This window comes from Palaemon carinicauda, chromosome 31, assembly GCF_036898095.1.
Source record: "Palaemon carinicauda isolate YSFRI2023 chromosome 31, ASM3689809v2, whole genome shotgun sequence".
Lineage (NCBI taxonomy): Eukaryota > Metazoa > Arthropoda > Malacostraca > Decapoda > Palaemonidae > Palaemon > Palaemon carinicauda.
This window is the reverse complement of record NC_090755.1, coordinates 32,807,257-32,820,069: the sequence shown is the minus strand read 5'-3', so window position 1 is coordinate 32,820,069 and position 12,813 is coordinate 32,807,257. Positions and strand designations below refer to the sequence as shown.

The 12,813-nt window shown below is 33.9% G+C and overlaps 1 protein-coding gene across 3 annotated transcripts in view; it reads left to right on the top strand.

The window, feature by feature from the left end:
• The window catches only part of LOC137624387 (uncharacterized), a 212,916-nt gene that overhangs the window by 154,467 nt on the left and 45,636 nt on the right, over window positions 1-12,813 (top strand). For all 3 annotated transcript variants that reach the window (XM_068355118.1, XM_068355120.1, XM_068355119.1), the window contains exons 12-14: window positions 1,482-1,666; window positions 2,965-3,084; window positions 11,967-12,089. In XM_068355118.1, coding sequence (XP_068211219.1) covers window positions 1,482-1,666; window positions 2,965-3,084; window positions 11,967-12,089 — 428 coding nt within the window. The remainder of the gene's footprint in view (window positions 1-1,481; window positions 1,667-2,964; window positions 3,085-11,966; window positions 12,090-12,813) is intronic.

Genomic DNA, 12,813 nt, shown 5'->3' with positions numbered 1-12,813 from the left:
GCTTGATCTAAAAATTATCGTTTATTTATTTTTTGTAGTTTTATTTTTGTTACAATCTTTTATAAAGTTTGCGATATGTCAAGTAACTTATTATATAATGTTTATCGGTAAAATATTTAATAGATATCCTAAGATTTGTAAGTACATGAAACAGTTTAAGATACATATATGCAAACTAAAACATAGAATAATTATTGAGTAGAGTAAAATTGTTTATGTTGAGGAATACAGGAAATAATATAAATATTATGGTAAGTGATCACTGTTTGCCTGGAAGTGCAAGGGCCTAGCGTTTCATCCTGTAAATCTTGCTACTGTCACAACTTCAAACCAATGGTGGTCCCACGTAGAATCAAGACTGAACGTTAGCTCATCCTTCAGGCTTACTCATAGGAATGCAGCAATGTTTTTAGTGTTATTACTGTACGGAGTACAGACTGTTTGGATCACTTGTAAATAGTGATATGGGACCTGTAATCCTTCTATCCCTTTTGTGTACTTACACAATCCGCCTTGAGTTTTAGTAAATTTATGCATCACACTTTGTCGGATCTCAGGTAAGCTGAAGGCTGTTTTTGTGTGGATAATTTTCATTTGCATGCTACATTATAGATTCAATTGAAATTCCAATGAAAATTGTATTAATGTTGTTGCCGTATGGACACTAAAGTCCTGTTTAAGTGAGTGTTTCTTTTTATATACAAGTATTTTAGACATTTCTGCTGTTAATGAAAAGGAAAGGTAAATACCCAAAATTGATAAATACTTTTTTCACTGCTGTAAGTTTATTTTACTTCCGAGGTTTGGAATTAATTACTGTTTACAAGGGAAGGAAATCTTTTCCTTGAACCTGTCGGCCATGATTTGAAATTTTCTCACATTTCTGTTTATGTTTAATTGTATCACAGGTTGAAGAACTAAGACCAAGGATCTTTAAGGTATTAAGGAAATTAACTCCATTTATACATTTTCCTCTAACTGAGCTGACACAAAAATCAGTATTGTGTGGACTACTTCATATATACTGCTATAAAGTTTCCAATTTATTTATTTCAAATTTCATGAATTTTGTTAAATGTTAGCCAGGCAATTAAATTTTATTTGTTTAGGGCACAACTGCTTACCTCTGAATATAATTGTGATAGGTAACTAGTTCTACTACAGTTTGGGAAATACCATATTAGTCATGTAATATTGCTCTGTATTTTGGAAAATAACATTTCCTTAGTCTAATTGTTTTTTATGCATAAGGTAGAAAATTTTATTTTTTCTAAGTTACAGGAAACCCTGCTTGTTCATTATATCATCCTATTGCTTACATCTTTTTGAACACCTTGATTTTGAAAACTTCATTTTTGAATGACTTCTGACGCTATATAATTTGGATGTTTTTGTGTTTTACTGTTCTTTCAAAGTAAAGGTAAGAAAATATTTTGTCCACTGATATGCATGTCTATGCATATTGTCCTCTTTATTTGCAGTGATGAAATGTGCCCCAACCTGGACAGCAACGGAAAGTGCCCTGCCAAGGATAAGTGTTCTAAAGCTCATTCACCTTTAGAAATTCCCTTCCATCTGAAAAACTTTAGAGCTAATATATGTACAAGTGCAAGAAAGAAGGGTTACTGCAACAAGACTGATAAGATATGTGCTTACTTGCATCCAGGTAATAAGAATTCTCTGTTTGTGAGTATGCTTACCTTATTATAGTTTCTCAGCTCAATCAGCATTAGGCTTGTTGATATATATTTCACTTTTATTGCAAAATCATTTACATATTGTAATTGATTACTGCATGTGGAGGGTATAACTCGAGAAATACTTTTGTTTATAGCAATTACAGGAGCACAAACTTGTAAATGTGGCTGTTTATTGGACCAGCAAAACTTTTTTTGTTATTGATAATACTATTTTGTAAGAATTTATGATTTATATAAACTAAAATAGCTATTGTAATTTATGGTAAAACTGTCTAAATGTTGGTCAACTACCAGCTACTTTATATGGTAGGTTTGTCTCACTACCTATTTTCCTCGCTATGGTTTTTATTCTATATTGTACATTTACTACAGATGAAATGGATATCACTGAATGCTTGTTAATGGCTACATGAGGTGCGCTTGCAACAGGAATCAGAACTAAACAGGAATCAGAACTAATACCTTACCGCTGCCATTTAAGCTTTTGGTTCTATATTATTTATTGAATACAGTATACCCAGTACAATAATATAGTAATCTGAAATTGAGTGTTAAAAGAATTTTTGTTATTGTTGAAGAGATTGTCACATCACTGGTTTATTATTGTTGAAGAGATTGACATACCCTTGGTCTGGTTAAAGTCTTGAGGTTATGTAGTTCATGCATTGAAATTTTATTGTTGAGGCTGTGAATGTAAGGATTTTCTTTGGTGGTTGGATTTTCCTTACCTTAAATATTTGTGTAGAAACTAAAAACATCAAAAATTTAATGCAAGCACAGGGAGATTTTAAGCTGAAAATCTAATGCGAGTACAGAGAGATTTCAAGTCCATAAAGTGATAACATAATGTTATAGATTTTCTATCTCACCTTATGAGGCAATAAGGATTTTCTACGGTGGAATATTTTCTGGTTTTGTATATCATTACTTCAGCCCTTTGTTCTCAAGAAGTAATTAATGCTGAAGATTATCCAGTAATACTACAATTTTTATTATGTACATTTGTTTGTTAAGTATGTTTTACATGAAGTAGGTGATGGATTTTAGTAAATATTCAGTATTATATAAAAGGGGAATTATTTTAAAGCAAGACTTCGAATGTGTGTCTATTTCATACTATTATATACTTTAATTACGTAATTTAATTTGTTACTAGAAAGTAAGATGTTTAGCTAGTTACCATCATCTTTAATTTTGTTATTGATGGGAATCTCAAATTTACAATTGAATGGCACAGAATATTTATTTGTTTAATTTTTTATAGGTACCACGGAAGCATTTTATGATCGGCAATGGAGAGATGTGTACGTTGAAGGACTTGACAAATCCGTAAAATATTTTGTTGGAGCCATCATGAACCTCTTCAAAGTGTCCAAACAGAATTGTAAGTTTTTTTACTTAGGTCAATGTTATTGAAAAAGTTTATAGATTTCCAAATTGAAGAAAGTTTATTTTTAGTTTTTCTTATAAATCTTATGCAGTGTGTAGGAAGTTAGTTTTAGAGTTAAAGCATGTGTAAAATTCCCTTAAAATAGATATAAAAGGTATTAAAGGTGTCATCCAATTGAATTTTCCTGAGAATTGTTGTGGTCTTTTATCTATCATAGTACAGTACTGTAGTTTCATTAGCTTAGGTCAAGCACAGCCTCCATTTTAGAAAATAAGAGAGCCAGTGTATATCTGAGCATTTTTTGTAGAATATAAATCAGAAAATGGAGAATAAATAAAAACTAGAAAATAATTTAGTTTTAGGTAAAAATATATTTCTTCGAGCGAGCAAGTCTTTAGGGTGAAATAAATGCTAGGATACAGTACTGGCAAAATACATCAGTGATTGTACAGAGAGTGATAGAGGGCATTCCCAGCGGTAAGTGGTACACTAGATACCTTCAATGGGTCTTTACAGTGTCTGTGGCTGCAGCTCCATTGCTTTTCGTATGTTCCGTTTGTTCTCTTCTCACTCGACTGACTTTTAAAGTTTTACCATATTCCATTTTCCATTATCATTTAAGAACAGATCCTTTTAGGGAGCATGACTAAACTCTAGCAATGTTACGTAAGCTTCCATTATGTTATCTGATCTGGGGCCATATGTCTTTCCTCACTAATTTTTGTATTGAGAGAAGTGATAAGCAAACAAATCCTGATTGTCATGATAGCCTTGCATATTTTCCCCAGCCCCTATTCCTGGATTTATGGCCTAAATTCCATGCATTTCAAATATAAGAAATTGATAACCTTTGTCACTTCTGAGGGTTTTGATGTCACATAAACCATTGCATCACTGAAGTCTCTTTTTAACTAGTTCATAGGTCTGAACTCTTGTGTCTGTAGGCTAAGTCTGAACTCTTGTGTCTGTAGGCTAAGTCTGAACTCTTGTGTCTGTAGGCTAAGTCTGAACTCTTGTGTCTGTAGGCTAAGTCTGAACTCTTGTGTCTGTAGGCTAAGTCTGAACTCTTGTGTCTGTAGGCTAAGTCTGAACTCCTGTGTCTGTAGGCTAAGTCTGAACTCTTGTGTCTGTAGGCTATCCAACAATCTTGAATACAGGAATATTTATTTTAGAAAGTTCCAGGAAGTAATGCTAGATGAGTCGTAGTTGACTTATTTAAGGGGGCCGGTCGGCTAATGTCGTTTTTTAAGTACAGGACTTTGACATTCGTATCACTTAATAAGGTTACTTAGGACATCTCCAAGCTGTATAGGATTTTTGCCTCTGACCTTCGATTTTGCAATGCCAGGGTGATTTATCCTGAAAAAATAGTGTTTTTCATATTCTATCTCCTCCCTTGATAGATAATATTAAGACCTGGTATTATTACCCTATATAGACCTGATGTAGACCTCCAATCAAATGGAGTTTTTTTTTTTTCTTTCTAATGGAAAAGGGGATCTGTTTTATCGTTTTATAATGTCTTTCTAAGTTATATGCCAAATTTTAATACTGTATCTTTAAAACTAAGGGAGAAGATAGAATTTGGTCAATAAATATAGTTTTGAGATACAGGTGTTCAAAGTTTTCCTTGTATTTTTACAAGGAAAGTATTAATAAATCTTGATTATTATGAATTTTATGTTCTTTTAGGCTATTGATAAACCAAAATAATGTTATTTATCCTAAATTAATCACAAATGAAGATATCTTTGCTCAATATCTTGCTGCTTTAGGCTCCTGGTCAGGCAAGACGGTCGCTCCTTCAGACAGTACTACAGTGGATCCCTCTCCCTGGTTACGGTTCATTTTCCTTTTGCCTACACACTGGATAGTCTGGCCTATTCTTTACATATTCTCCTCTGTCCTCATACACCTGACAGCACAGATTACCAAACAATTCTTCTTCACTCAAGGGGTTACTGCACTGTAATTGTTCCTCTTGGTAAGGGTAGGAGAAACTCTTTAGCTATGGTAAGCAGCTCTTCTAGGAGAAGGATACTCCAAAATCAAACCATTGTTCTCTAGTCTTGGGCAATGCCACAACCTCTGTACCATGGTCTTCCACTGTCTTCGGTTAGAGTTCTTAAGGGTACGCTCGAGCACTTTCTCCTATCTTATTTCTTTTCTTGTTTTGTTAAAGTTTTTATAGTTTATATAGAAGATATTTATTGTTACTCTTCTTGAAATATTTTATTTTCCTTTTTTCCTTTCTTCACTGGGCTATTTTCCCTGTTGGAGCCTCTGGGCATCGAGCATTTTGCTTTTCCAACTAGGGTTGTAGCTTAGCAAGTAACAATAATAATAATAATAACTCTGCGAATATCGCCGATATTACCCACTTCTGAACTCTTTAAAGGCAATTTTCTTCTTCCCTAAGCGAACGAATGTCAAGGGTCAAACTCAAAACGTGTACTCTCCCTGAGGTTTGTGGTAGCACTGAAGACTGGAGACAGTAATACTTCTTCTTGTGACTCATGAAATCTATACGGATGATGCCATTGCTCACAATTAATTTGTTTTATTATAAAATTTAATAATTATCAAAATTTACCATAAGAGAAGAAATACTGCATTTTCTTGTAGGGATCAATGTTTTCAGCTTAAGTTACCCTGTAACTATGAAAGTAAAAGGAATTTTGACAAAATATTTCGTATACGCATTCTCCATTGCCATACAAAGCTCAGTGAATTTTTTCAGGATTTTGTGTTTTTATGAAGTATACCCCCATATATTGGCATACTGGCCGGGCCCCTTAATGTGAAGTTTGCTATCTGTGTTACTTGCCATTCAAGAAAACTTGTTACTTTGCAACTATTTTCATTTTAGGTGATTAATTTGGCCTCCTAATGGAAAAGAATAGTCATTGTACCTATTGTTAAGTATAGGTAGTAGGTTGGCCAGGGCACAAGCCACCCGTTGACATACTCTACTACCGTGAGAATTATTGGATCCTTTGTCTGGCCAGATAGTACTACATTGGATCCATCTCTCTGGTTATGGCTCATTTCTCATCTGCCCACACATATACAGAATACTCTGGCCTATTCTGTACACATTCTCCTTTGTCCTCATACTCCTGATGACTCTGAGATTATCAAACCATTCTTCTTTACTCAAGGAGTTAACTACTGCAGTGTAACTGTTCAGTGGCTAATTTCTTCTTGGTAAGGATAGAAGAGACTCTTTAGCTATGGTAAGCAGCTCTTCTAGGAGGACACTTTAAAATCAATACATTGTTCTCTAGGCTTCGGTTAGAGTTCTCTTTCTTGAGGGTACACTCGGGCACGCTATTTATTCTTGTTTCTCTTCCTCTTGTTTTATTCAAGTTTTTATTGTTTATATATGAAACATTTAATTTAATGTTACTGTTCTTAAAATATTTGATTTTAATTGTTCATAAATTCTCTTGTAGTTTTTTATTTCCTTTTTTCCTTTCCCCAGGGCTATTTTTCCCTGTTGGAGCCTCAGGCTTCTAGTATCCTGCTTTTTCACATAGGTTTGTAGCTGGGCTTATAATAATAATATTAATTGGTAATCTTTTGAAGGTTATGACATGTCTAAAGGACTTTTATCAAAGCAAAGATGTCTCATCTGGTAGTTAGACCTCCATAGTGGACCTAGCTGTAGAAGTAGATCCTTTGAAAGCTTCTGGTTCCTTCAGATCATTAAAGTCCTGGTCAAGTGATTTATCTGTAAGGCTTTCTTTTTGAGCATTAAGGTAAGATTAAATTGCCGTGTAATTTACATTAGTTATTACTTATAGTAGTACCTATAGTTTGATGGCTCCGTGAACCTATGTGCAACTCCATTGCATCAACATCCCTGCTTCACTCACAAGGACTGAACATATCTGTATCACCATCACTACTGTGTTAGCCTTCTCAAGAGCTATCAAAGCTCTTTTTTGCAAACCTTCTTAAACTGAGTTTATTTCATCCTTTCCTCATTTCTCATGGAGTGTCAAGTCCTATTTTGTGAATAGAGCTTGAAGGAACCTACGGGTGTTTGGCTTCCTTAAAGCATTCATACAATCCCTTTTTTTTGTGGAATTTAGGATTGTTATCAATTTTACTTAATTTTGCATCAAGTGACGTATAGTGTTTTTTATTCTTCCATATACCTTCTGAGTTTGAGGGAGGGGCTACAAACTACAGTAGGTTAGGTCGATGATCTTTTTTTTGTCATAAACTAGCATTTATAGTGTCAAATGTACCTATGAAGGCCTGCGTAAAGAATCTTGCTGCTCATACTAGATAAAAGTAAAATAATTGAGAATAACCAGGGTTATGATTATAGTTGAAATAAAATTAATAGCTGTCCTTGCTTTTCGCAGGTTCATTCTTTGTGATATCACAACACAGAAAACCGTATAATCTATTAAATAAAATATAATCACATTCACGGGTTCGCGAAAAGTGCTCTCACAGCGCAATGATTTAAAACAGCCTCCTTTGCACCCGGCTCGCTTCGCACCACTTCCCCTCTCTGCCTAGCCAACATCCCATCTCACAGTGACTCGGCCACAGTCTTGCATTCTCTCTCGCGTGTGCATCTCTTGATTTGTTCAATCGACTTAGACGGAGATAGGGACCGAGAGACACGTTATAAGTCAATCTTGACGTATGTCAAACTAAAAAAGTGAAGTTTCCGTAGATTTGTTAAGCTGAGTATCATTTGGTAATCATCAAAGTCATATTTATCAATTTTATCAATATTTATTGTATATCAGTATTTAATTTTATTGTTCCATAGAATATCATATGCTCTAATAAAACATTATTTTATTCTATTTTTCAACTTCGGAAACATTTTAGCAATCGACAATAACCAACTTTTATATTTACCTTTGATTGTGATTAGATGTGGTGTTGATCTGAAGGTCCCGCTACTGTATCGAGATTAGGCCTATTGTTTATACAATTTCTTTGTTTGAAATATATTCATAAAGGATATTACATCAGCACCAGTATATTACAGGATATCATAGTATTCATATAGTTCATTTATAGCCATTATTATTAATCATACAAATATGTTCTCTCTTTCTGTGCATATGTGCATGCGTATGGCTAGTTCATTTTTAAAGCTTCATACAGAATTTAGATTTTGGTTCATTATTAAGCTTTCATATTTCACTAGAAATTATTGTTTGATTGTGATTTATTAAAGAATGTTTTTATGCTATTTTGTAATTTTAGGAGCATTTCAATATTTGGTTTTACTTTCAGTAGGCATCAACTGATTTCAAGGTCACGCTACCTTACTGCAATTTTGCACACGTAGTGTTAATATAATTTTCTTATCTGAAATATTTTCATAATGAATATTACATCAGTATTAGTTTCTCTCTCTCTCTCTCTCTCTCTCTCTCTCTCTCTCTCTCTCTCTCTCTCTCTCTCTCTCTCTCTCTCTCTCTTTTTTTTTTTTTATTTTTATCATTACTTGATGTTTTGATTATTGAAATATTAGTAACGCATCAAAACGAAATCACTTCATTTGCTACCTGCCTTCCCCCACAAATATGATGCCATCAGACTTCGTTCTTAAAGTGATGGTAAGTAGTACTATTTTCTCTCTCTCTCTCTCTCTCTCTCTTTCTTTCTTTCTTTCTTTCTTTCTTTCTTTCTTTCTCTCTCTCTCTCTCTCCCTCTCTCCCTCTCTCTCTCCCTCTCTCTCTTTTTTTTTTTTTTAATCATTACTTGATGTTTTGATTATTGAAATATTAATAACGCATCAAAACGAAATCACTTCATTTGCTACCTGCCTTCCCCCACAAATATGATGCCATCAGACTTCGTTCTTAAAGTGATGGTAAGTAGTACTATTCTCATAACCACTGATACAGACCACTAAAACACTTTATATCGTTACTCTGCGTTTTGATGATGGGAATACAGTAATAAGATTACTCATTAACACGCCGATAGGAAGTCATTTAGTTTGCCAGCACGCTTCCGCCAGAAATATGACGTCACAAGACACGTGACGTAAACTCAATAATAATTACTTGCAAAATATGTGAATCCCTTTTCTTTTTTCTTGCAAGAAATGAAAGAAGACACTTACCAAGCAAAAGTATTTCATTTTCATAATGTAAAACTGAATTATATTTTTAAGAAAATAATTTTTCCCATTAGTGTACTTTCTTTAAATAAATATCAATCTATTATCAGCGATTAAATAAAACTAGCGTAGAGTCAAATTTACACTATGTAGTACTCATAACAACCGATACCGACCCACAAAATACTTTGTATCGTTACTTGATATTTCGATAATGAGAATAATAATACTAATCGTTAGCCTTTTGGAAGGAAATCAGTGTATTGCCCGCTCGCTTTCTGCCGGTAATATGATGTCACCAGACATATGATATGAACTCGAGAGATATTAAACTTTTCTTAATGTACTTTTTACTGAAAATGGATACTGTATATTATCAATAAAAGAAAATACTAATTTACCAAGATAGATCAGTTTATTTCTATACAAGAAGATTTATTATTGCCAATGAAATATTTGTCCTATTAGCGCACTATTTCCAATAGACTTGACGTCATCAACCTGAAAAAATTATTGTAAAGTCAAACAGTCATAAGTCACATATGTCATAAGTCGACGACTACCTGTACATACTCCTGGACAGTGTTTTACAGTATATTTACCGGGTAATGTTCTGTGGATGTGTAATTTCCCACTCTACTGCACAAAAGACGACACACCAGGAGTTGCGTCATGCTTCAAAACTGCATTTTAGAACTTTGTATATAGATGGTTAGTGGTCTTTGGATAAAATATGTACTCGTGGTTAATCTTAAATGCAGTATCATTGTATACTGTACATATTGTACAATACAGTGTTACATTAATGTATAGTATTGTTTAATAACTATACTGTTCAGTACTGTATGTAAATTGCTACATGTACTGTACTCTACAATATGTAAATGGAAGCTAAGTGTGCTGTAAGTTGTCAAACAGTGCGAGTCGTCCTAATGAAAAAATCAAACAATTATAGTACAGGTAAGCTATACTGTAGCAATAGTACTGTACAGTGTAGAGATACTACTGCTAGAGAGTTTTGGGGTCTTTTGACCGGCCAGACAGTACTACAATGGATCTTTCTCTCTGATTACGGTTTATTTTCCCTTTGCCCACACACACACACTGAATAATAATGTGGCCTATTCTTTACATATTCTCCTCTGTCTTCATACACCTGACAACACAGATTACCAAACAATTTTCCTTCTCTCATGGTTAGCTACTGCACTGTAATTGTTCAGTGGGCACTTTCCTCTTGGTATGGGTAGAAGAGACTTTAGCTATGGTAAGCAGCTCTTCTAGGAGAAGGACACCCCAAAATCAAACCATTGTTCTCTATTCTTGGGTAGTGCCATAGTCTGTGTACCATGGTCTTCCACTGTCTTGGGTTGGAGTTCTCTAGCTTGAGGGTACACTCGAGCACACTATTCTATCTTATTTCTCTTTCTCTTTTTTTAAAGTTTTTATAATTTATTTAGGAGATATTTATTTTAATGTGGTTACTTTTCTTATAATATTTTGTTTTCCTTTTTTCCTTTCCTCACCGGACTGTTTTCCCTGTTGGAGCCTCTGGGCTTATAGCATTCTTCTTTTTCAGCTAGGGTTGTAACTTAGCAATAAATGATAATGATGATAATAACAATAATATTTTACAGTAATATAGACTACAGTATTAGCAAGTGATACATTAGATAGTCAATACAGTGTCTTGTTGTTATAAGTGTCCCAATGACTACTGTAGTGTTACGTACTTTACTGCACCTTAGCCTTACTGTGTCCAGTATGTAGTGTACACATGTGCTGTACACTTACTGAAATGTCTTCAATCACTTATTAAATACTTATACTGTGATAGAAAGCAAGTAAAAGCAATGTTAGGCAGTACTTAATGTGTTAATTGACCCTGTGTAGGCAAGGAGCTATGAGTTGGTAGGGTTAGGAGTTAATCTGCCGAGGGCAGTAAGTATTTGCAGAGTCTTGTTCTTAACGCGTCTCTGTTATCTAACCTCCCCGAAGAGCAAGGACTGACTCTAGATGAAAGTAAAGTGAATAATGTAGCTATAAATTTTAATAAGTGCTTTATTTCCCGCTGAGGAGATACACTACGAAGGTAGTAGCTTGTACCTACTGTACCTCTAGTTTCACATTGGCACATGCATGGACTAACATTTTACTAATTGAGACACTAAAGAAAATACAGTCATACCTCTCTTCACGAAAGACTGTGATTACGAAATTTTCAAGCTGCAAAACGAGATGGAAATATTTTTATGACTCACTTCACGAAAATTTTTTAATTTTAAGAAAGATTTGCCTGCCAGGCATCACAAAGAGTTGAAGAAAATGGGTTCAGACAATAGAAAATGTAGCTGTAGTCTATAATCGGAATAACTATAATAGGACAGTACATATGGAACTGTATATTTAGTATATGTACAGTATTGTACTGAACGTATTGTATTATTTTCCATTTATTACATTATGTGTTAATAACTACTTAATTTACAGGTATTAACAGTTAGTTCAGGTATATTGAATGGTTCAAATGTAATTGGCTGTACGGTATTTCATCGTGGTTATACTGTAGCTTTATTATGAGATTTAATGTGGTGTTTTGTAGGGTTTGGAACGAATTAGGCAATTTGCATGTGAAATGTGACTCACAACACGAAAAAATCACTTTACGAAAGCCACTCCAGAACGAAATAATTTTGTGTTGTGAAGCATTACTGTACTTCTTTGGGGATATCAATGTTTTTGTTTCTAATGTAACTGATTTTTTTCACAGGTGTTCGTGTGTTACTGATTACCCCAGCTCCAGAATTGGTTACGTTTTTGGTTAAGTCCATGGAAGCATTGTCTTTTTCATGTGATCAAGAAATTGCAGCACTGTCACAAGATGGAAAAGCAAGTAAGTGACTCAAGCAATATATTAATTTACAAATGTACTTCCTTAATGGTTCCTCTCATTTTATGAATGGATCTCTACCTCATCAGGCTATAAAACTGCAAATATTATCCCTGAATCATTTTGCAAATATCCCTGAATCATTTTTTAAAAAATTTCATTCTAAAATTAGTTATATGTATTTGGTTAGTTCAAATGTGCCTACATTAACATACTGTTCCCTTTACATTGTATTGGGGGATTCTCAAAATGTTCTTTTACATCTGTCATATATAAACTATGAAAAGAGACTTATGTCAGCCTGATCAATATAAAAATATTCGCTGTATTATTATTATTATTATTATTATTAATATTACTTGTTAAGCTACATCCCTAGTTGCAAAGCAAGATGCTAGAAACCCAGGGGCTCCAACAGGGAAAATAGCCCAGTGAGGAAAGGAAACAAGGAAATAAGAAAATGAATTATCATATAAAATAAAATATTTAAGAACAGTAACAACAATTAAAATAAATATTTCATATATAAACTATGAAAACTTTTAACGAAATAAGAGGAAGAGAAATAAGATAGAACACTAACCCAAGACAGTGGAAGACCATGGTACAGAGGATTTGGCACTACCCAAGACTAGAGAACAATGGTTTAACTTTGGAGTATCCCCTAAGAAGAACTGCTTACCATAGCTAAAGAGTCTTCTACCCTTGCCAAGAGGAAAGTAGCCAC